At 42.4% G+C, this 24,345-nt stretch overlaps 1 protein-coding gene across 2 annotated transcripts in view; it reads left to right on the top strand.

The window, feature by feature from the left end:
• Nucleotides 1-944: 944 nt before the first annotated feature.
• MAN1A2 (mannosidase alpha class 1A member 2) overlaps nt 945-24,345 on the top strand; it is a 335,006-nt gene continuing 311,605 nt past the window's right edge. Inside the window, exons 1-2 of one of the 2 annotated variants that reach the window (XM_029578469.1) lie at nt 945-1,927; nt 2,076-2,384. In XM_029578469.1, the coding sequence (XP_029434329.1) occupies nt 2,077-2,384 (308 nt within the window). In that variant the 5' untranslated portion in view covers nt 945-1,927; nt 2,076. Of the gene's footprint in view, nt 2,385-24,345 lie in introns of both variants that reach the window. The other variant, XM_029578468.1, reaches the window with a different exon arrangement.

Genomic DNA, 24,345 nt, shown 5'->3' with positions numbered 1-24,345 from the left:
CTCATTTTGTCCATCCTTTCAAAACTGCCACCCTTACCAGCTACTTTGCTGCTCTGCCCACTTCCTATACCTTAAGCCACAGCCTACTCTGCCTAATGATTTTGCGGGCCCTGGTTGCATGGCCCTAAAGCAAGCAGGACTATAGTGCCTTCAAATTTGGGCACGCCAGGTAGTTACCTACGTTGCTTATCATGCCTAAATCTGGACCTACAGTGCAGAACAACAAAATTGCTCAAGAAATGTGCAAGGCAAAATTGAGCATAAAAACATAAGCAAGATAATTAAAGGAAAATTTTAAACTCATGCACTTAATTCTTTTGAAATTAAAACATCAGCATAGACAACATAGGACTTAATAGAGGCCTAAGTTTCTTAACTCATTATGGGCCATCAGCTTAACCTGTCACCTTCTGATCCACCCATCACATCTCCCTCCCCCTTTTATGATGCACTTACATGTTCGGGTAAATGCCATCTTTTGCTCATGCTATTCTGACCTGCGGATGGGAGTAATAGCTCCCGAAGATCTCCAATAAAAAGAAACGAACCTAAATTTGTTTGTTTGTTAGCCTTTGGTTCCATGCATGCAAGTGGACTAACAGGGCAAGCACCCTGCTTTATAAAAGCAGCACGGTGTAGTGATAGAAATTGTGAAAGAAAACAACTGGATTCTTGGGGCGTGGGGGAGGAAACCTTGTTTAATGGATTTCTTTTGATGTTATATATCCAGAATGGGAAAAAAAATGAAAGCCTCTTTCTCTAGGACCTCGTAACTGTAGCCACTTCGGAACTCTCGCTTACATCACAGACGATCCCTAGCGTGCAAGCGGACGAACGCGAATTTGACGACGGTGCCCGAGAGGCACAAGCCCCGCCCCTCGCTGGTTGCCGGGATACTGGAGGACCCGAGCGCTTACGGCCTAGGAACGGAAGGGGGGGGGTGTGTGGAGTCGGCGCGCGGGCGGGCGGTTGAGCGCAGGAGTCGGCGCCGCCGAGGCAGGTGAAAGCGCGAGGGGGAGGGACGTGTGGAGCTCTCCACGCCGCACGGAGAGAGCCGGGGCCCGCCGTGGGAGGGGCGGACAGCACGGGGGAGGAGACTGCAGCGAGAACGGCAACCGCCGCCACGATAAACTTCCCTTCACCGTCGGCGGCGCTCACCGGGGGGGCTGCGACCGCCGCTGGCAGAGCCGGTGGAGGCCTGAGCTCGGGCGGACGGGGCCCTCCCCCTCCGGGGGGAGTCTTTCGCCTTTTGTGGAAGGAAAACCAGTCACGGACGGGCGCGAGGGAGCCACGAGCCAAAGGAAGGAAGGAAAGGGCTCCCGCCGCCCCTGCCTCTGCAGCGTTTTAAATAATCCTCGCCGTAACAATCGCGCCAGCAGCGCCTCCGCGAGGAAAGTTGAGCCGGCTCCGAGAGGGGGCTGCCTCGGCTGCTCGCCGCCCGCCCCTGACGCCGATCTGCGCTCTCCGCTTCGCCGGGCGAGGAGTTTCACGTTCCGGGAGAAGCAGCAGAAACGGGACCGCGGCTCTGAGGGCTGGGACCAATCGGGGGACGGAGCCCCCCCTCCCCCTTAATTTGCTTCTGTGTGGGCAGAGGGGTGCGGGAAGGAAGCAAACTCGCAGCCTTTCCCCCTCTCCCAGGCTGTGGCGATGAAGACGGTGAAAACAAAGCAAGTCTTAGGTTTTGGATTCTTTCCCCCTTCCTCATCCTTTGATGTGAAATTTATGGGGCCGAGAGCTGTCACCTGCAATTAGCGAGGGCTGGACGTTGCCACGCCGTACGATCCTGCAAATGATTGATTATCTTCGTATTACATTAGTATTTCCGATGTTGTGACGGGGGTGAAAGCAGGCGAGGAACAAAATCCTTCCCGCGGATAGATTTTGCTGATTCTCGTCTGGAAAACTATATATTTGTTTTAAAAATAAAGTAAGCACAAATTATCTGGGAAAGGGTTAGGGGGGGATCGGTGGTGGCTTCATTAAGAAAATTCTGGAGACTGCTTATATATGTGAGATGAGGTAAAACATTTATTTAAAAACTCGAGTGTATATATATATATTTTTTTTTTGTGAAGGATGACCACTCCGGCTCTGTTGCCCCTCTCTGGCCGTAGAATACCCACGCTGACTCTGGGCACAGCCTCCTTCTCCCATCACAGGGCGACTCTGAGACTGTCTGAGAAATTTATCCTGCTTCTTATCCTTAGTGCCTTCATCACCCTGTGTTTTGGGGCATTCTTCTTCCTTCCTGACTCTTCAAAACACAAACGCTTTGACCTAGGGTTAGAGGATGTGCTCATTCCACACATTGATGCCAATAAAGGAGGCGAAAACCCTGGAAACTACCTGATCCACGGAGAGGGCCATGATGAACACAGGCACAGGTATAACTTCTTTATAAATGTCTAGTTCTCTGTCCAAATGCAAAATAAATGAATTCTCCCCATTGGAAAATGTTACTTAGTTGCAAGTAGACAAAATATTTAGACCAATTTGTTTTTGTTTTTGTTACAGTCAGGAGCTTTTGTTACAAAGCAGGAGCTTTTGTTTGTAATAAAGGGAGTTTGTTTTCTTTTGATCCTAATGCAAAAGGTTGCAAGGGAATATTTTTGGCCGCACAGTTGCCCGATATAATGGAACCTAGTACATGCACAGTATATGGACTGCAAAAACTAGTGCAATGAGCTAGACATTTTTTGAGCCGATATGATCAGCGCTGATAAGTGTTAATTGCTCATTCCTGTTCTGATCGGCTTGCTTACTTCTCTTTTCCTGAATCTAATTAACAGTGTTAGAATTGATAGCAGATCCAGTTTTATTTTAGATTTTACCCAGTGTCATAGTCCCTTGGGATGCAGCATTTTGTCCTCATGACAAGCCCAGGAAATAATGTAGGCAGATGCTTGTGCTTTGATTGTTATATGGACCAGAGATGCCATAAGGACAAAGAGACCCAAAACATAAACTTCAGGCAGGAGATATAAAGCACCTTTCCCCCCCCCCCCCTATAAGCACAGAGAGCTTGGGGCTAAAGTTCCATTTTACAGCATATTGATGTAAAGAAGAAATTGCAGTCTTGCCATAACTCAGGTTGTATGGGTCTAGTAATACATATCTTTGTGAGGATAGCATTCTTCCCTGCCATAAGCTAGGATAAAAGATCAGACTATAGGTTTGGAAATTGGTAGGTGTAAAGAGTTAAGCAGCAAAAGAGGTAGAAGGTTTAAAGTTACGGGAGAGGTGTTGGCACAAAGTGCCAAATCAATTTTTTTTTTTTTTTTACATAATGCAAATAGTGCATTTTATTTATTTGCCTTTAGCTCACACCTTATTGATAGCTCAAGGCAAGTTACCTAAAGAACATGACTGTATTTCCCTTTCCCTAGAAGGCTTACTATCTAAGGGGCCTATTTAGTAAAGTTTTTTTCCCCCTGTTTTGTGTCTTTGGGGAAAATGCGTAAATAGGGCCGTAAGTTTGTACTTGAGGTCATAAAGGGTGACTTTCCCAAGGTCACAAGGAGTGTCAGCGGGATTTAAATCCTCCTCAGCCTGCTGCTGTAACCATTAGGCTGCTCCTCCAGCCCCTAATATATGTGGTGAGGTGTGCTGGTAGGAGTTGGCATTTTAACTTTAGTGCTTACATTTTGTTATGTTTTAAAATTGTTCCTCACTCCACCTAGACAACAAACTGAGCCTTCTCCTGATGAGGACTTAAGATCTAGCTTAAAACTTCAAGTGTAATTAATTGGTGGTGCTTATAGCATAGCCCAGTAGTGAGACATTTTGGCACCTGGGGCAAGATGTCCAATTGATTTTCTTTCCTCCTCCCTCCCCAACAACGATATGAAATAAAAGGTAAGTTTAAAATTTGACACATCACAAGTTTGCACAGAATGAAACTTACATGATTTGACAACTTTAAGTGAACAAGTTTAGGAAGAAACATATATTTGTCTCTATTGTGGCCTCTCTCCAACAGAATAATAATCTTACTTCCTTTGCCAGGGTTGGCAATTCATGAAAAAATGTTTTTTAACTGATGGTCTGCCAGATTTTGACTAGCAACCTAACATTTTTACAGACATATGTTTTACTGTTGCCATTTTGGTCACAGCTGAGTGTCACCCCTTTATGAACTGAGATCTAGCTTTCAGCTGCCAAGCAGCCTTGCAGTCGGGGCCCACAGACTGGAGGCAAGCCTACTGTCCTAACATGCCATTTTTTATTTTATCTTTTTAGTGACTGTCAGTAAGTTTACTGTCTATGTTGGCAGCCCTTGAAATGGCCCTGGAGCCTAGTTGCCGGGTGGGAGTGTTACTATATTGGAAAATATCATACTGTGTACTTCAACCAGGAGTCACAAAAGAGTGATGCGGGTTAGGTTTGACTTACACTAGCTTTGTACTGGAATGGCAAGGATGTTGTCAAGAATGAGGTGCTCTGGCAGAATCTTATCGGGGTTCAAGATTGGAGTAGGCAGGAAGTGCATTAATTCAGGATCAAGGTGTATTGACAGCTGTGAGGATAAGCAGGACCAGAAATTTTAGAGGCTCCTAGTAATCAGGTGCAATGCTTGAGCTGAAATGGTGGCGTAGTAGAGGTTTAGAACAAGCTGTGCTGGACTGAGTCATACCAAAGGTCCATCGAGCCCAGCATCCTTTCTCCCAAGAAATTTTGGTTGCCTACTGGAAGGATTAAGGTGATCTTGCAGAACTTTAGAAACATGCATAGCCCTTATTTCTAATGTGTTTGATTCTTCTTGGTGTTGCCCATTTTTCACTTTTGAGTTCTAATGCAGTGTCCAACCTCCAGTTCTAAAACAAAGTTCGCTGTGTTAAAGAATGACTAAAAAAAGGTGACAGATCTGTGAGTAACCTCATGATAGCTTTTATGGGCGTCTTTTTTTTTTTTTTTTTTAATCCTATAGTAGTACTGCCATCATACTGAACTGGTTTAACAGAACTATTCAAGTCAATTGTGGTTTGGACAGGATCCTAAGCTTACAAACTTTAACTAATTTTTACAGTATTAATTTGACTTTTATCCATTGTTAGACCTGAGCATTATTGCTTGATATGAAAAATGCAAACAGTTCTAAATTGATATGTTGATGTACATTTCAAATGTTGCTTGGTGCAGTTGGGTGTTGACTGTTCTGTTCATATTGTGGGGGTTATTTTTATTGAGCCTTTATAGAAGCTCAAGGGACAGTGCAAGTATAAAGACAAAACCACTCATGAAATCCATTAATGAGATATACATTCATTTTAATGAATGTGAGTCATGTTAATAAAACTGGAAATTAAATGATTTAATTATTCGTTGACCTTTGATTTTTCAGCTTTTAAGATTGATTTGACTCATTTATTCAGCAGAGCTGGACTGTGCTTAAGTGAGTTACTTTAATCTACTCTCAGGATTGGTACAACTTTGATGTGAGCTAATTAAGCTGGCTGATTCTGGCAGGCAGTTTAAACCTAATGAGGCCTAGAAGACAAAGGCAGATTAGAATGAAATGGGACCCAGGTCCTGATTACAATGGCCTGTAATGTTTACTCCTGTTTTCAGGAGCAAAGCAAATGGAAGTCAAAGTTGATGAATTGATGTTTACCTTATATTTTTCTGCTGTTTTCTTTTCCTTCTTTTGGAAGGTGTTTTGTTTTTTTTTTTGCTAGTTCATTGTCAGCTCTATTTACCTGCAGCACTGAAAGGAGTCCTGGACTTGGGTCCTTCTGAGCCACAGCACTCTGACCCGAGAGCTTGCCCACATCTGTTGCTTTAATGGTGCTTGCTCTCTAGCAGTTCATTGTGTTTGTCAGCGATAATGCTATTGCCTGAAAATATTCATAAAACAGCATTTGTGGATCTTAATTGGGTGCTTGTAACATCTTTGATACTACTGTTCATGCTCATAAATTTTACAAGGTTACAATATTTGTGGCCAGCCTGGCTCAGTGATAGTGCTGTGTATTGCTATATGGAAGCTCTCTGGTGTAATTTGAGTCGGGTGTTCGGGATGCTGCAGAGTCAGCATTCACATCCTCGGGGGGGGGGGGAGATTGTGGTCATTGCTTAAGGGTTACCTTTAGTGGCTGGATTCTAGGCCCATGATTCAGGAGCAGTGGAATACCTTTTTGGATGGGGGGAGCAAACCAACTCCATTTCTTGCTCCCACTGCTAATTTCTTACTTCAGGTTTAAAGTTAATATCATTCTTTCTTGAATACATTCTTCACATAAATCATAGCATATAATTATTCAATCCCAGACCAACCAATAAAATGCCTGTTGCTAGAAAACAAGAACAGCATTACTAAGCATATCTTATGTACTATGTGTGGGGGGAGAGTGACCAAGTATATGTGGCTTAAAGATACCGAAACAGTCCTAATTGGTTGCCACTCACCTGATTAAAAATCGTCCAAGCTCACCTTGATAGGTTACCTCTATTTTTTTTTTTTACAGAAAGAAGCAGTATGGCACAATGCAAGTATTGAGTACTAGCATAAGTGTGAGCTATTGAAATTATACTCAACATACTGTAGCCTGGCTTAAGAGGGAGGTTCATTCCTGTCCTTTGTGTAAGATAAACCCAATATAAATTCTATAACTCTGGTGATTATAACTATATACACTGTATCCCCATCTACATACATACCTCTGATAATGGGACAAAGCAGACTGTTTTCCTCTAAATCTCACCATACAGTAAAGTTTGGTGTTATCTGACATACTGAGAAATAATACAACATCCCCGCAAAAACCACATATGTAGCAAACGTACCATACCACAGCAGCACTAACTCTCAGGACTTCCCAACCTATGAAAAGGCAGCACTGCAAATAATACTTTGGGCCTTAGAACACAAATACCTCCTGTTTGGAAAACAAAAAGACCCCTCTATAGAACCTACATGCTAGCAGAATCCATCACCTCTGTCATACAGAACACACAGACCCTCAGGAAAAACAGCACCAGAGAAATAGAAACAAAAATGTTTCCTCTAGTTTGGAGCAATAATCAAAGATTGAGGAGGTTCCCATTCCCACAGCTAACATATTCCAATCACTAAACTGAAATAAATGATTTTTTTCCCTATTTCTGTTGATGGACATACTGAACCCTAATATAGTACCTATTACCTTCCTCAAAGATGACGACAGGAACTCAGTCATCCCAACATAACTTCTTCACATACACAAGTCTGACAAGAGGCTCATTAGCGCCAGCATAAGCCTTGATCCAGCCTTCCTCCCCCTTGGTCTCCACATGCTGCCTTAGAGTGAGAGGGGGGCGGAGAACTACATCAAGACTTTTGAGCTAAAAGCCATGGTCCAGTTTCTCTTCTCCACCATGTGCCCATACCCAAGCCTTGATCCAGTGCTCCCTCCCTGTGGGCCACCATGTCTCCCCTATAAGTTCTCTGCTCTTCCCCAATCTCATCAGTCCTTCACAGGTTTGTCTCCTCCCTCGCCCAGTCCTACCAGTTTCTCTTTTCCTTTCTCTTGTACCTCCTTCTCCCCATCCTCTTCAGTTTTGTTTTCCCCTTCACCTTACTACTGCTGCTGCTGTTCCTGGGCTGGCCCATCTGCATGCCTGTGCTATACCTGTTGCTTCTCTGTGCAGCCAGAGAGCATGTTGAAAGCTTGCTGGTGGCACTTCTGTAGGCTGATCTCATCCATTGTGAGATGTGCTGCCAGCACAAACCAAGAGTCACGGCAAATGAACAGCACATCTTGCTGCTCCTCCGAGGCTGGGAACTGAAAAAAGTTGGACAGGCCAGGGTGCAAGTGGCCCACCCTGATCCGACGCTTGTGCTATGATTGCAGAATTTTGCTGTAATAATCAGAGTAGATAATGGGGGAGGAAGGTTGTGCGTTAAGTAGGATAGTTGCAAATGACTCATGGCATCAGGATTCCAGTCCTGATTCCAACTGACCTGGAAGCCCAGAGGAGGAGAAAACTGCCATGTAAAAATAAGTTATAATACTCAATTTGAGGCACAGAGTAAGACTGCTAAATATTTGTGAGTCTTTGACTTGTGCGATTAATGATTCTACTTATTTAAAATACAAGTTGCTTTGTAAACAAAGTTTTAACATGCAATTTAGTAGTGAAATTGCATTTTTGTTAGCCTGGTACTACAGGCTGATTCATTCAAAAGAGGCCCCAAATTTTTTGTTGTAACTTTGTTAGGGTGAAGCAATCTGAACCAAAAACAAAATGCTACATACGTTGACGTATGTGTCATCTTTTGCATTACATGCAATGCTGGATGTGAATGCCATTTCTGCCAGACATTTCGACGTGGCGCTCCATGTTCCTGAACGTGTCTGCGAGCATATCGGGGGGGGGGGGGGGCATGGGGGAAGAGAACAGTAGCAATTTCACGTTGGATGTTTTCCTTCAAATCTTCCACAGTGCGAGGCTTGTTCCGATAGACTTTTCCTTTTGAGCATACCCCAAAAGAAGTCGTCTGGTGGTGTCGGATCTGGCGACTGTGGTGGCCAAAGCCTCTTTGAAATTACCCTGTTGCTGAAAAAGGACTCAATTTCTGCTATGCTCTTTGCTGATGTGTTGACACGTTGCTCCATCTCGCAAACAGAAGTTAAACGTCGCGATGGCTGTCTGGCGCCTACCTCATCGCTCCACGGGGGCATCCCAGCTTGTTCGAAGCTCCATATATTGAGGAGCACGTTGTTTCGTTCAAATTACTTCGTCCTAGTGAGAGTTATTACAGAATATTTAGGGCCTCTTTCGAGTGAATCTCCCTGTATAAAGCCAGTCTGTCTGAGGGAGTGCTTTTTATTGTAATTGACTTGTTTCCATTGTATTCTGCTTTGAGTTATGGAAAGGCAGACTACAAATTTAATCAATTTTCAGAAGGAAGGAAAAGTTAACTTGTGGAATTTTTTTCTCTAATCGCCAACAGTAACAAACTATAGCACTGTGTGTGGAAATGGAATCTAAATCTTCCACTTAGTAATTAAGTGTACTCGCCACCAGATCATCAGAGCTATTTAGGTAGGCCTGCACTTAGGATTGGATTTAAGATTATGGTACCCATTGGCAGAAGGCTCAGGGTGGAGGTTTTTGCCTAATCAGTTTTTGGGCATCTTCAGAACTTAGCATCCTAGGCACTGGCCTATTTTGGCTATGCTTAAATCTAGCCCTGCCTGCACTCTTCCTGGTGCTAGACCAGAGATGGTCATCTAAGCTCCTTGAAGGCTACAAACAAACATGTCTTTTATTTTTTTTTCTGATTGCTGAACAATGAGAATCTATTCAGTCTTATTTGGTCATATTATGCAGAGTATTTAATGTGGAGATCTGAAAGACAGGCAGGTTTGCCACCTTTGAAAAACCTGTGTTAGTCATGCCTGCAATAGTCCAAATGATTAATCTAATTTAGATGAGTACTAAAGGTCTCTAAAGTGTGCTATAAATTGTGAATGAGGAAGAAAACATAGAATAAGTGCAACATTTGGAGATAGGAAGATACTTTTTCCTTTGATTTAAAGCCTTTCTGCTCCTGTTTATTGCAGCAAGTAGTTTAGGTCATTGGCAAGCAGTTTATTCTGTAGTTGATGCTTCGTGTTTGTTCCTTTCAGAATGCTTGGTGCTCAGAAAAATGAAGAACTGCCATTTCTCAGACTCTCATGGATGCTTAGTATGAAACTGTCCTAGGTAATAAAACTATTCCATTGTCCAATATTTTGGATTGGACATTATTTTCAAATCTAGTTGATACAGAGAGCTGCTTTTGCTGATGCTATCATCCATGATATATTCTGCTTACCATTACTTAAGACCATTGAAGGAGCAATGTTTGAGTTTTCTTACTTTGAGCTATTTTTCTTCCATTTCAACTGCTAAATTAGACAGCCCTGCAACTTGATGAAGGAACAAAAATTATCCTTCTTTTGTCTGAAACTACCATTATACATCAGACACAATGTATAGAATGTTAAGGAATACAATAGTAAGTGGAGCTTTCCCACTTGGGCTGAAAAAATTGTTTGATAGCATATTATTTTTTGAAGCTACTTTTATAATCAAGATACCCTTACATTCCTAAGCTACCATGTGAGTGAGGTACTTTTTTTAAGCTGGAGGCTTAATCCATCTGGTTTAGCAATAGTGGGGTCGGGTGGCAGGGCATTGCCATTGACCCTCCTCCTTTCATATCATATACATTCTTAGTCTCTGCCAAAAGGCCAAGAAGAGACCATCCTCAGCTTGTAGTTTACACATTGCACTTGGATCCCGGCCAAGAGTGAAACTCCGGTTTATTCTTATCTGAAGAGGAATTGGAGAATACTGTCCAAGGAAAAAGCAGTCCTTTGCAAACTACAGAATTATCTTTTCATAATTATGTAAGTCTCATGACTACTTTTAGTCATTTCTTTGACTTATCAAATTAAAATCTAAACAAGAGTGAGAAAAAAACTCAATGCTCTTAGTACAAATCACTGATTTGTGTAAACTTGTAGAGAAGATGCTACAGACACTGTACCACGGAGTGTCCCGATGCAGATAAAATTCTGAAACAAGGTCCAGTGTCGAATGATGCACTGTTGACTGAAATAATGGTGATTTTATTTGCAAACAGATGATAAAAATAAAATGTAATTTCTTTTCTTTTCTTTTATACCTTATCCTTCTGGACATACAAAACATAGACAATGACAGAAAAAAAGTGACCCAAAATATCAGCAGAAGAGTCTCAAAATGTACCACTTGAGTGAAAATAGATGATTTTTCAGAACCTGCCTAAAGGCAGTGTTTCTTATGGACCTATGGTTGTAATATGGGACAAAGAACTGGACTCTCTGAAAAATGCCTATTTGTTTATTATGAGATGGACTTTTTAGTACATTCTCCTGAAAATAAGATAGGTATGATGAGTTTACACAAGCCATTATGGTCTGGATCGTATTGCGAGTGTCTCTGACTTGTGCTATTATATATGATTTGCCGTACTGGATCAGACCAAAGGTCCATCAAGCCCAGTATCCTGTTTCTAACAGTGGCCAATCCAGTTCACAAGTACCTGGCAGGATCCCAAAGGGTAGATAGATTTCATGCTGCTTATCCCAAGAATAAGCAGTGGATTTCTGCAACTCCACCTTAATGGTTTATGGACTTTCTTCCAGGAACTTGTTCATAAACAGGACATACTTTGTGTGAGGTGCACTGTGGTTAAGGACCTTCATTTTCATTTTTTTTATTTTTCCTGGGAATTTAAATATTATAACAAAAAAGAAAACAGTGGAAAGATGACTTCCTCTGATTTTTCTCCTTTTTTTTTTATAAAAGCAATTTTTCCACTGTTTTCTTTGTTATAATTTTAAATTCCCATGAAACCTACAACTGAAAATAGATACCTAACTGTAGTGCACACTTAGCCAGTCAACTATTCTCTATGTTCAAAGTCAGTTTATAGTGTACATCATCAGTTCCAATTGCTTTTTCCACATTGCATACCTTGACTGAATAGTTCAAGACATATAACTTGGATATGTTGTAGCTTCCTGGCATCCCTCCCCCCCCCCCCCCCCAACCCCTTGCCAACAATAACGCAGTATAAGGTCCTTAATGCTCTTTGAGTGAATAAAACGGTCACAGCCATACAACATACAGAAATACTTTATGGAAACTTAACATTAACCTTTATAAAACTGGCCTACACCCCCACTGCCAAAGACTTTGTGCTGTTACCCCCTGTTTGCTACCGTTGTCACAGTGAGGCGGCAGCCCTCCACCTTCCGCTCTGTGAAGGTGATACCCACTGGCATCCCAGTCTGTGAATGCTGCTGTGACCACTGTTGCTCCGTGCAGTGTGCTGCTGCCTCACCAATCCCCTGGCCATTCTTGCAGGTCACGCTTATTTATGCCAGACTTCTATTTGGCCACCCCAGACTGGCCACCATCTCGGTCTGTGCCATGCATTGCATAGATCACCCTCTGCCAATTAATAGGCAAATAGCACCCCCACAAGCCTCCTATGTGAAATCTTTGGTGCCTTGACTCCCCTCCTACAAATATCCCCCAATGCAGTGGTGAGGGCCCTGCTGCTGTTAGCCCCTGTAGTGCTGTGGGGAGGTGGGAGGGTTGCTCTTTCGTCCTCTGTCGGCTAATGTGCTACCATGCCCTCTCCCACTCTGTATTGTTTCTGAGCCTTTGCTACCCCTCCTTTTTTTGTTGGCTCCTGGCTTGGTTTCAAATCATATATCCTACCAATACAAGAGGTAAATATTCTGTCACACATTCATAAAGATAAATATACAATATATAAATCTACTTTATTATTTCTAACAATCCAAAACTGAGCAATACTTTTCATGTAAATTCTTAACAAAATATAAATATTTATATTTACATTTTTTATATATATAAATACTAGTGCCTAGAACATTGTCCAACAAACCCCTTATATTAAAATACCCAAATACAAATCACTCATACATATACAATCACACTCATATACACATGAAAAAAACCTTTAAAAAAAACTAAAATGTGATCAGCTGAAAAAACCCCATATAGATAAACCATATAAATGCAGATTATCTTGATGTCCCATCTTCAAAACACCTCCATGCATATAGACAGTCACTATGTAGTTTACTTGATGTTCACCTTCAAAACACCATCATATGAATATAATTAGTCATGACAAACTGCCTCTCAAAACACCAACATGTGTTGGTGTTTTCTACGGAGCGCAGAATTTGCTCAGAATTGCCAAATTCTGCACAGAAAATAGAAGAGGAGATCCCAGCATGCCGCGAACGGTGCTAGTCCCGCGTGCTTTGTTCACGGTGAAGATGAAGGCCCAGCGCGCCATTTGCGGCGAAAAGGAAAGGCCCCCCTGTGTGCTGCTAATGGAGTGTGCTCCGCTCGCGGCAAAGATGGAAGGCCCCCATGTGCCTCAAAAGGCGCGCCTGGACCTTCATCTTCGCTGCGAATGGATTGTGTCCCACGGCACACATGGGACACACTCTGTTCACAGCATGCCAGTGAGAGAATGTGTGTGTGAGAGAGGGGAGGGTGAGAGAGAGCATGGTTGGTAAGAGGGGTGGGGGTGGGGATGCTTGAGTGTGGGTTTCAGAGCGGGAGCTTATATGAGGGGAGGGGAGGGTGAGAGAGAGCAGGAGGGTGTGAGAGAGAGCATGGGAGGTAAGAGAGGGAGGAGGGGGGATGCTTGAATGTGGATTTCAGAGAGAGGGAGCCTATATGAGGAGATTGTGAAGGAGTGTGTATCTGTGAGAGATTTTGGAGCTCTTGTGTATGAAAAAGGGATTGTGTGTATGTGAGGGTGCTAGTCTGTGTGAAGGGATTGTGATGGGTGAGACATAGCCTGTGTGAGGATGTGTGTGTGAAAGAGAAAGGGAGCTTGTGTGGGTGTGTATGCAAGAGAGAGGGCCCTGTATTAGAGGGAGCATGTGTGTGAGAGAGGGAGGGACAGAGGGGAGCGTGTGTGAGGGGCAGTACTGAGAATGGGGTCAAACTCTGGGACTGGCAATAGAGTGGAGGGGAGAGATACTGGCAGATGAAGGAGTTGGGGCCTGAGAGGGCAAAGTGGCCAGGGGAGTAGGGAGAGTGAGTGGAAGGGACACTCTTACAGTGAATTTCTAGGGAAATTCTGCTCAAAATATTTAAAATTCTGCCTCCTTAAGTAAAAACTTTTTTCTGTATTATTTTAAAATGTGATTACTTAAAGACTGTCATGTAAATTGTGTTATTTTGACCAATATAAAGTTTGCAGAACTTTAAATTTTTTTGCACAGAATTCCCTCAGGAGTATCCTATATATACATATAGAACAGAAGCAATAATACAAAGTAACATTCTACTGTAACCATTTTCCAAATATGTTCATCATAAATATTATATGAGAAACATTTTACCTGCACTTCAAAATATCAAAAATATATATTTGTTTCTTCAAAACTCTATTTCACCAAACCACAAAAGTTCGTATGTCATTAAATCCATTCAATGCATAAGCACCTGCAGTGTACAAATAATCCACATAAATAACACAATCATAACCTAAACTTCTCAAAGCCTTAAAAACAGATATGAACAGTTACCACAAGTCATATTCTTCCAATAATTTCCACCATACCGGCTCCAAATGTTCACAAACACTCAAAGCAATGGACCTTTAAATCTCAGCATGCAGGGAACCCTGTTGGCTGCATGTTTCCCACCCTTCCCCCCTTGAGCTGTCCAGTTAGAGGCCCCTGTCTCAATCGGCTGGGTCTCCTTTCTCTGCAAAGCTGCAAGGTACTTAACTTACTTTCTTTATACCGTGTCTTATTTCTATGATTTGTTTGCCATTTGCCGGTGTCCTTTGTTTTAATATGCTTAATAGTAATGGCACAGATGTGCTTTTCCTGAGATTTGAGACATGAGAGTAAAACAAAGTGCTTTTTTCCTGACTTTGTGATCATAATTCAGTAGTGTACACTTTGGAATGAATTATTCCCGTCATCCAGTGGATACTTGTCTTTATTAAATTTTGGCTTTAAAAACTACATGAAGACGATATTAGGATTGTCATACATTTTTGTATTTACCCCACAATCTATTATTTTGGTTTATCATCAGTCAGTTGGACTTCTGAATTTTACAAATTCTGTTTTATAACTCTGTATTGGGAACACCAAATTGGCCATTGTTCTTGCAGTTTTCAAATATGTATTTGGTAAGCTCAGTGGAAACTTTTTATGGTACAGTGTCGGGTCTCTTGTAATTTGTTGGCATAATATATATTGTTTATTTTGAAAATGTTTTTGCTAATACCTTGTTTTGAGGACATGAAAATAAAGGTCAACAAATAAGCTGTAGGTGAAATCTGTTTACTGGACTAAGTTAATACTTCAACTAGTTTTCAAGAGTTTCCAATGAAGAGAATTAGATATATGCATTGTGTACTGTTTTGTTCCATGAGCAAGACAATTCTCCCATCATTCACTGTTGTACATCTTTGCAAATTTTCATTGCATGCTACAGAGACAATTTGTGACTATCTGGTATTCTGACCTTTCCTCAGCAAGTCTACCCACCTCTTTTGTTACTAACTCAGGTTTTAGGGCAGTACTCCTCTGAAAAAGATACGGTCTATTTAATGCAGCAGCAGATATCACTGTGGAGTGATGCCAAATGCTTTCTTCTTCTCTTTTTTTTTTTTTTTTTTCCTGGCAATGTGAGGGCCCTTCATACTCAGGAGTTTAAAACTGAGTGGCACAAATTTCAACAGTAATCAAAAGTGCAGGAAGTAAAATCCTGTAGAGAAACGTGGGATTTGGGCTCCTATATTTGCACATTGTATTTGTGGCATGTGGATCTTTTAATGGTTTTGAGCTTTCCCAGCTTTATACGAGAGAGAAGTACTGTGTTTTTATTTATATGAAAATGGCCATTGAAAAAGGTGAAACTGATTTGCAACTTGGGAGCTATGAAAACCTGTTTGTGGCTCTGTTTCAGTGTTCCTAATATATGCTCAATCATATGAAGGTCTTACTTATAAAAAAAAAAATATATATATATATATATATAATCCTGTATATTACTTTTTTGTGGATTTTCTTTATTAATATGTTACCATCTCATTTAGGTTTGCATTTGAATGTGGCACTGCATGCAGTATCTGGCATGTTGCGATTTCCAGTTCAGTTTTTACCTGCACACTTCTGTTTATGCTTTAGCTCTCTTACTCTGTGTTTGTCTCCAGCAGTTAGTTGACATCTGTTGGGTATATTTTATGTAATCTATAAGGTGTTAAATATTATCTGAATAAGATCTTGTATCCATTTCTTAAAATTGTGGATACAATACTGTCATAGGATTTAAAGTTTTGCTGGGTGGCTAGTACTGGTTAGGGCTTGCTCTGTTGCATATAGGGCCCTTTAGGAGTTTTTCTTGTAATGTTTTATAGCCATGTTACCAAATACAGTTAATGTCAGGCCAAGGTATGCACAGTCTTAAGGGTATGCTCTACTTGATTATTTAGACAAAACTTGAAGAAATCTGTTGGAGAGTTTTTACTCAGTTCTGCTGGTAATGTATAATCCAGGGATACATGATTGACAGAAAATGAAAAAATTGCCATTTTATTCTGTAGATGGAGCATTTCTATATCTATAGTATGCATATTTCTACATTTCTAAGGCCAGCACTGGAGTGGGGGAAATGGGGAGAGTGCTGAGGTCAGGGGAAGAGAAAGTGTGCCCACCACCATTACTCCCTGTCAATCTGAAGAGGGGGGGGGGATGTTTGCCAATTCCCTCCCCCCCCCAATCTGACTTCCTTACCCTTTGCTCTTGTGGAGCAGGGATCAGTTGTGCGGAGGCATATCATATGATTTTCATCCAGGAAAATTTGCTGAAGAGCTGGCCCTGGATGTAGACTCCCAAAGGTCCCTACAGCACAGGCTGACATTGCAATTAAGGATAGCTTTGTTAGACATGGAAACATGATGTTTGAAAAAGACCATGCCACCTTTCTAGTCTGCTCATCCATACCAACTACTCAGCTCTACAATCCCCACCATTCCCTAAGAGATCCCGTTAAGACAGGGGTGAGCAGTTCTGGTTCTCGAGACCCTTAAGTCCCACATCAGTGTGTTTGTCTCCTTAGGAGCTTCTGGAGTTGGAAGTAATTCTATACCATAAGGTAGTGGTTTCTCCTCATCCAGAAGAATCCCTTTGAGTCAGAATGAGATGAAATGGACTCTGTTTATTCTGTATTTTACCAGATATTTCCCCTTTGGACCAGTGAAAGTCTCCGTCATCCTCTTCAGGGTTATGTCTTAGTGTTATGACTTGGAAGTGTAGGAAGATTCTATGGGGATTCATTTGTATCCCCTACCTCAGCATAATTCTCCTTGGGAGGATCTCTGCTACTCTGTTCTTGAATAAACTGGCAAAGATGCTGTCTATCAGTGCCAGAAAGAAAAAGGACCCTGGAACAAGTGTTTTTGGGCTTCTTTGGTTTCTTCAATCTCCAGTGGATTCCATGGTTCACAAGCTGCTTAAGGACCTCTAGATGAGGATGTGGCAAACACCATTATCATACCTGCTGTGGTCCTGGAAACTTGATTTAAAATTCAGGGTTCTAGCTTCCCTTGGTTTTGGGGTTGTCCAATTACACACATCATTCAGTAGTGGTGAAATCAGTAGTAAAATGTACTAAATGCCTTCTAGGAAGGACTGAAAGGCATTTGATACATTTGGGAAGAAGGGCTTCCAGGGATTCATGCTGAGAATCTGGATTGCGGCTCATCAGCTCTGCATGATTCAGTATCTGCACATGCAAAAGCTAAAGCCTCTGATAGGTTTGACAGAAACAGAGCAGATGGATTTATCACACAGTGGAGAATGTGGAGGTATGTGAGAAACACCTCATCTGTTTTGTTCTGTTTAGGAAGCTTTGATAAAATGAAACCAGGACTTTGGCCACCTCTATAAGAGCCCGATGGTTCTGAGCAAGTGACCTCCAAAAGGACATGCGTGATCATCTTGTGGATGTGCCCTGCATAGGGAACAATTTATTTGGTGACCGAGTTAAGAGATAGTGGCTCTGGTTAGGGCACATCAGTCCTCCTTGCAGTCTCTATCGCTTGTGGCAGGGGATCAGGCAACCCCTGCATGACTTCAGTCTTTGCCCTACAAGCATTCATTCTTTCAGAGACTCCCCTTCTGCTTTTTGTCTGTCATTGAACTCCTCCGTCTCTTCAGCAGCTACCCACTTGAGGCTGACAGGGAAAGATATCAGCCAAAGGCTCATTAGTAGACACCAGTCTTTGATGGCTTAAGGCCCACATTTTCTGGTCGGGAAAGGGAGGGGGGAGGATTCTCAAAATGGTTCTGTATCACCATGGACTGGTGGGTTCTGAAAATTGTGGACTATGGCTACCACTTATACTTTTCACTCTCCTCTGACCCAGTGAACTTCAGTTTTCAGCTCTGACTCTTCTTAAGCCATTCAATTGCAACTGGACTCACAAGCTATATTATCACAGAAACTGTTATTTTTATACATTTGCTTAAAGGGCTCACAAAACTCAGATACTGTTCTTTGTTTATACATCATTATACAGTCTGGTAACTGCTGTTTTGTTTAGCAGGAAGAACAACTTAAGTGAATGCAACTTGAATTATAAGCTTTAAAATAGACCCTCCTCCTCCTCACAACTTTGATCACCTGGTGAGACCAACCAAACCAAAAACTTTAGTGTTGCTTTCACACTCAAGGAACCATGAGTGAGATGTTTGGAGACTACTGTGGTGTTGGCATGGATGATAACTTTTTCAAATTATTTGATAGCCCTCTAAAAGCCCTTTGGCATAGAAGAAATACTTCCATTGGTAGGAACACAGTGCCATGAAAGTGTTTTTTATAGATGGAATTCACAACACATTCTGTCTGGAATTTTATTTGGGGGAAGATAAGATGGTGAGAAGGGAACAGGAATGAACGAACTTTCAGGGGAATTGGGTCGTGTCCTGTTTTTCTAGATTGTGAATTCATACAGTGATGACATTCTGGGCAAACTGATGTAAAAAAAAAAAAGGCACTACAATTGGTTTATTTTAAATTTGTTATTGAAATGTTCCATACAGTGCCTTGAAAAAGTCTTCACACCCTTGTTCATTTTTCACATTCTGTCTAAACAATACAAATCACTGTTTCACTGATCTACACAACATACACTGCATTCTCGTGAAAGAAGAATTATAGAAAAATTCGAAAGTAATTAAGAATATAGCACTAAAGTCTTGCTTGAATAACTCCTCAAACCCATTGACTCTACTTGGTAGAAGCCCTTTTTGCAGTAGTAACACATTGTCGGGGTATTAGTCCTGGGGGAATTTTCGCAGAATTCCTCTCCTGCGCAGAAATTCCATTTCCTGCACAGAATTCAGCAGGCCCTGGCATGCCGTGAGTGGAGCCCTTCCCACTTGCAGCAAAGATAGAGCAGGGAAGGGCTATGTGTGTGTAAGACTGCGAGCCTGGGGGTGAGAGAGCGAGTGAAGGTGCATGGGTGTGGATGCCAGAGAGAGGAAGCCTACGTGAGGAGATTGTGAAAAGAGTGTGTATGTGTTTGAGAGATTGGGAGCTAGTGTGTATGAAAAATGGATTGTGTATATGTGAGGGTGCTTGTTTGTGAGAGGTAGCCTGTATGAGGCGGTGTGTATGTGTAAGAGTGAGAGCCTGTGTTGAAGGGATGTGTGAGAGAAGGAATGTTCAGGGGTGTGTGAGAGAGACATAGGTAGCTTGCATGAAGGTGTATGCATGAGAGAAGGGAGCCTGTATGTGAGGTGCATTACTGAGAGGGGTCAAACTCTGGGAATAGAGAGAGAGTGGAAGGGATTGAGCCTAGAGGGGAAGGGGAGAGATAGTAGCAGGTGGAGGAGTTTGGGTCTGAAAGTGAAAGGAGACTGGCCAGGGGGGAGTAGTGGGAGAGGGTGGAAGAGACAGACACTCTTACAATGAACTTCCAGGGAAATTCTGCTCAAAATATTTAAAACTATTTAATTTTTTCTGTATTACATTTTTAAATTACTTAGACTGTCATATCTACTAGATAAAGGAGCTCTGACCGACGTGCCACAAATGCGCAGTAGAGAGCAGCTCTACCGCGCATGCTCGGGCGAGCACGTCGGTCAGAGCTTGCCTGTTAACAAAAATGGCGCTGGGAGGAGCAGTAGCGGCGGGGGCGCGCGCAAGGGAGGGAGGGACCTCCCCCCCCCCCATTGGAGATCTTCCATCTGTGCCATCCGAAGGGGTTGTGAATGAGCTGGGAGGGGATTGAGAGAGGGGGAGTGACTGAGGGGGAGGTGAGAGGGGGTGGGAAAATGAGGGGGAAGGAAATGGACCGAAAATTTTTTTTTAATGTAGCCCGTTATTACAGGCTTAATGGCTAGTATATTATATTTCGACCAATATAAATTATGCAGAACTTTGCAGAATTAAGTTTTTGTGTGCAGAATTTCCCCAGGAGTAGGATATGTCTTCCATTCTTCTTAGCAGAAGAGCTCAAGTTCTATCAGGTTAGCTAGGTATTGTCTGTGAACTGCAGTCTTCAAGTCTTGCTGCAGATTTTCTGTTGGATTCAGGGCTGGGCTTTGACTAGGCCACACAAAGTCACTCACCCTGTTCTTGCTGAGCCACTCTTATTATTTTGCTTTATGCTTAGCATAATTGTCCTGCTAAAAGATGAATCTTCTCCCCAGTCTCAGCTCTATGAAGACTGGAACAGGTTTTCCTTTATTTTTGAAAATGAAAGAGAAATCATATTAGTATAAGTATATGGATTTGTTTTAGTTGCAAAAATTTAAAGAAATGATCATGAGAGAGAACCAGTGAGGATAAAATGGGCTGATGAAGAGAAGCCAAATAGACTAAATATGTAGCCATTGGTGGCCCAATGTATGTTGGACCTTTATATTTTTAGGTAGCAGAAAGTGAAAAAGTGGACAAGGAAGGAATTCTAATTGAGACTGCACTATCCATCTTTTCCTCAAACGTCCTAATCCTCCCTGTCCCTGCTGCTGCAAAGCATTCCCACAACATGCCTTACTGTAGTGATGGTGTTTGGGTCTCAGTGCTAAGCAATATACCCTAACTTTCCATTCTGATCTCATCAGACCACAAAACCTATTCTCATATGCATGCAGTGTCCCATAAATGTTTTTGTGTGCATTGTTAAGCACATCATATAGCTTTGCTTTAGCAGTGGCTTTTTGCTTGCCACTTTACCATACAGACCATGTTAGGTGTAATCTTGAAATTGTTGAATAGTCAACATTTTCCCTAGTCTTAGCCAGAGATTTCTTTTAAAGTAATCTTGGGCCTCACAGTGACCTTTCACAGCAGTTTTCTTAACCCATGTGTGATGCTGTGCTAGAGGTCTTAGGCTTTAGAAGGGGGCTTGAGGACAGAACAGTATGGACTCCAGTCTTTCTCTACAGAAAATGTTTTATTTCCTAGCGTGTAGCAGATGGACTAAGGAGCAATGGGTATAGTGTACTCCTGATAGCAGTTGGAGATGGATCAGATTTCAATCTGATGTCAGCCCTAGTACATATACCCCTGCAGGAAGTGCAGCTTGGCAGGATATCTGCATTCCTTCATCTCCTGGGCTTACTTTCTTAATCTCCTGCTTAGGGAAATGCCCTGGGAGCAGGATTCGCTTCTGGACTATGTATTAAGGTGGACCAGGCTAAATTTCTGTTCCTGTTTTTTTAAGGAGATCTTGATCTACACTCCTTTACACCATTGTTACTGACTTTTTAGAAAGAAGGCCTGATAGTGGTAGTGATTTGGTGATGCCAAACTGTTTCCACTTTCAATGCCTAACAGCATCCTAAGAAATATGCAAGTACATTGAATTTTTCTTTTATAGCTTCTCCCATTCTGTACCTTTTTGAATAACATTATCCCAGAGTACTTTTGTCAGGTCTTTGTTTGGCATGTTTTGACCTTTGCTTCAAATTCACTTCAACAGGAACAGTTTTTTTCTTGATCCAGGAATTGTTGAATCAGCTCAGCTACTTTGACTGAATATATGTGGGCTCTATTTAACTTATTATGGGTCTTAAGGCAATTTTTTTTTTTATATAACCATAACTCATTTGGTTTTGATTTGACAAAGGGTGTGAAGAATTTATGCTGTCAACTTTTTTTTTTTATACTTAGTTATTTTTTGAGTATTTCTATAATTATTTCATGATGAAAGTGTAGAGTATGTTGTGGAGATCACTGGAACAGATTCCTAATTTAATGCATTTTGATTTTTATGTTTTAGACAGAATGTAAAAAATGTATAAGGGTGTGAAGACTTATAAGGCATTGTATCTTATGAATATGATTTGGTGGTAATATTTTAAACTTTTTGATGGAACAGACTTCTTGGTAACATTCAGTTATTATGGAGAGTCCTAGGCTTTGAGAGCTCAGATGTTTTGAAATAGTTGTTTGTGTATGCATTACTTCTGACTCATCCTGTTGTCATTGTAAAATGGTCTCTTATTTGGCTATGCATTCCTCTTCACTGGATATGTTGCCTATACAGATTACACCTTATGAACTCTAGAAGGAGTGTCCATGGTGGGTCTTGTGGAGGTATATTTTATACTAATGTCATAGAACTCGCAGAAACAAATATTGCAAAACAAAACTTAGTTTACTAAATGCTGTGAATATACCAACATTAAATATCAACATTAAATACAATATCACACAGGCCGATACAGTAAGGAGCGGTAGGAAGAGCTGCGTTAGTGCCGGGCGCACCCGCGTTTGCCGCACGCACAGTCCGGCTCACCTACCGCTCGATACTGTATTTAAATAACTTGCAAATGCAAGCCGTGTCCAAGAAGCGTCCGTGAAGCGTTAGGCCCGCGCAATCCATTTTACTGTATAGAGCGCTGTACAGCGCCTATACAGTATCCTGGGTGTGCTGGTACCTGTCATTTCAAATGACATTTGAAATGACAGGTACCAGGAACTGGATGGTCCTCTCTCCCTCCCTCCCGAAGCAAGGCGCAGGACGAAAGTTAAAACAAAAGGGAATAAAGTGTGATAAAAGTAAACTTACTGGCGGGAGCTGGTGGGCGCGCATTCATTGAGGCGGGAGCCGGCGGGCGCGCATTCATCGAGGCGGAGGGAGCCGGCGGCGAAAGCGGCCTCCAACAGCCCCCGCCGGCGGTGAATGAATGCACGCCTGTGCAATTGGGGCGCTCAAGGCGTGACGTCACGACGTTTGGCGTCACGGCGTGTGACGTCTGCGTTCGCTAATGCGCTGCCTTGAGCGACTAAATTGCATTCATTCACCTTCGCCGGTGCCCCAATTGCACAGGCGTGCATTCACCGCCGGCAGGGGCTGTTGGAGGCTGCTTTCGCCGCCGGCTCCCTCCGCCTCGGAGAATGCGCGGCTGCCGCCTCAAAGAATGCACACCCGCCAGCTCCCGCCAGTAAGTTTACTTTTATCACACTATTCCCTTTTGTTTTAACCCGGCTTCACGCAAGGAACAGAAGTTGCAATTGTTCCTTCCGTTAAGAAACGCGTTTGCAAGACTGGGGCAGAGCTAGGTTGCAGCTCCGGAGAGCCCGGGGGGATTGGCCCGTCAATGGCTGCCCCGGAGACCGGCACCCATGGACGCGGCCAGGTCAGGTGAGCGGGGGCTGGGGGAAAGTTTGCCGCCTACCCTTACCCCTGCCTCTAACGCAGGGGTAAGGGTAGGCGGTAAGTTAGTAGGTTAAACGCGCGGGAAAGGTGCAGGTTTAAAAAGCGATAATCGGGGCGCACGTTACTGTATGGGAGGGAATAGCTAATCCGATCGTTTACATCTCATATACATGCCGCGGGAGGAAAGGGTTACCCGTTGAGTTAGAGGCGGTAAGGATGGGTTAAAGGGGATAGTGAATAGCAGGTTGGGCTACCGCGGGTTAGAAGCAGGGTAACCACGGCCGCACTTTACTGTATTGGCCTGACAGTAAGCTATACATAAATCAATACAGGTAAATGGGAGACAGAAATAAAGATAGAACATTTAATCAAAGAAGAACAAACACCTCCCATATATGCCCTCCTCATATAAGCCAGAAAATCCAGAGGACATTTACAGGCTCAGAGGCTCTGAAAAAGAACCAGCTATTTGCTCTCTGTTCTTCTCAGCTCATCTAATTAGAATAAGCAAATGCTATGCTTTATATATCTCTCTGCAAGTTGGATATTTCAAAGGCCTTTCAGTACCAGTCCTTTGATCTCCCATTTGGTAACCCCCCCCCCCCCCACCATTTATTTAACTTATTATCAGCTCTTTAGCATTTGATCTTCCCAGGTGATAAGAAATACCAAATGTCTTAGTCTTTGTCCCCATAGATACCAGATATTCCTTGGGGCCATCCCATCTCTTTATCAGCTCATTGTTGCCAGAATGTGTCAGGAATGCAGGGAACAAATGGTGATAGTGTTATGCCTTTGTACAATCCCTGCACTTACATCACATGCAATATCTTGATTCATACTCATCAGTCATTGGAACCTGTTCTGATCCATAGCTGATTATTCGCAGTACAAAGTCTTCCAGAGATCTAACTGACTTGCTTAAAATGATCTTTCCACAAGGAGACACTCTTTGGCCCAATATAGGTACTAAGGAGGGCATTAAGAATAAGTACAAGAGACTGAGATCACGCCTAATATAATCCTGATTCATGAATAAGGTTCATCCTTGTCAAGATGTTTGCAAAATAAACCCATTTGGAGACATTGCCTCCTAGAGGACTACAGGCAAAATGGTTTGCAGCTACCATAGAAAAAAC

Source organism: Rhinatrema bivittatum, chromosome 15 (assembly GCF_901001135.1).
Source record: "Rhinatrema bivittatum chromosome 15, aRhiBiv1.1, whole genome shotgun sequence".
Classification (NCBI taxonomy): Eukaryota; Metazoa; Chordata; class Amphibia; order Gymnophiona; family Rhinatrematidae; genus Rhinatrema; species Rhinatrema bivittatum.
This window is presented reverse-complemented; position numbering and strand designations above follow the sequence as displayed.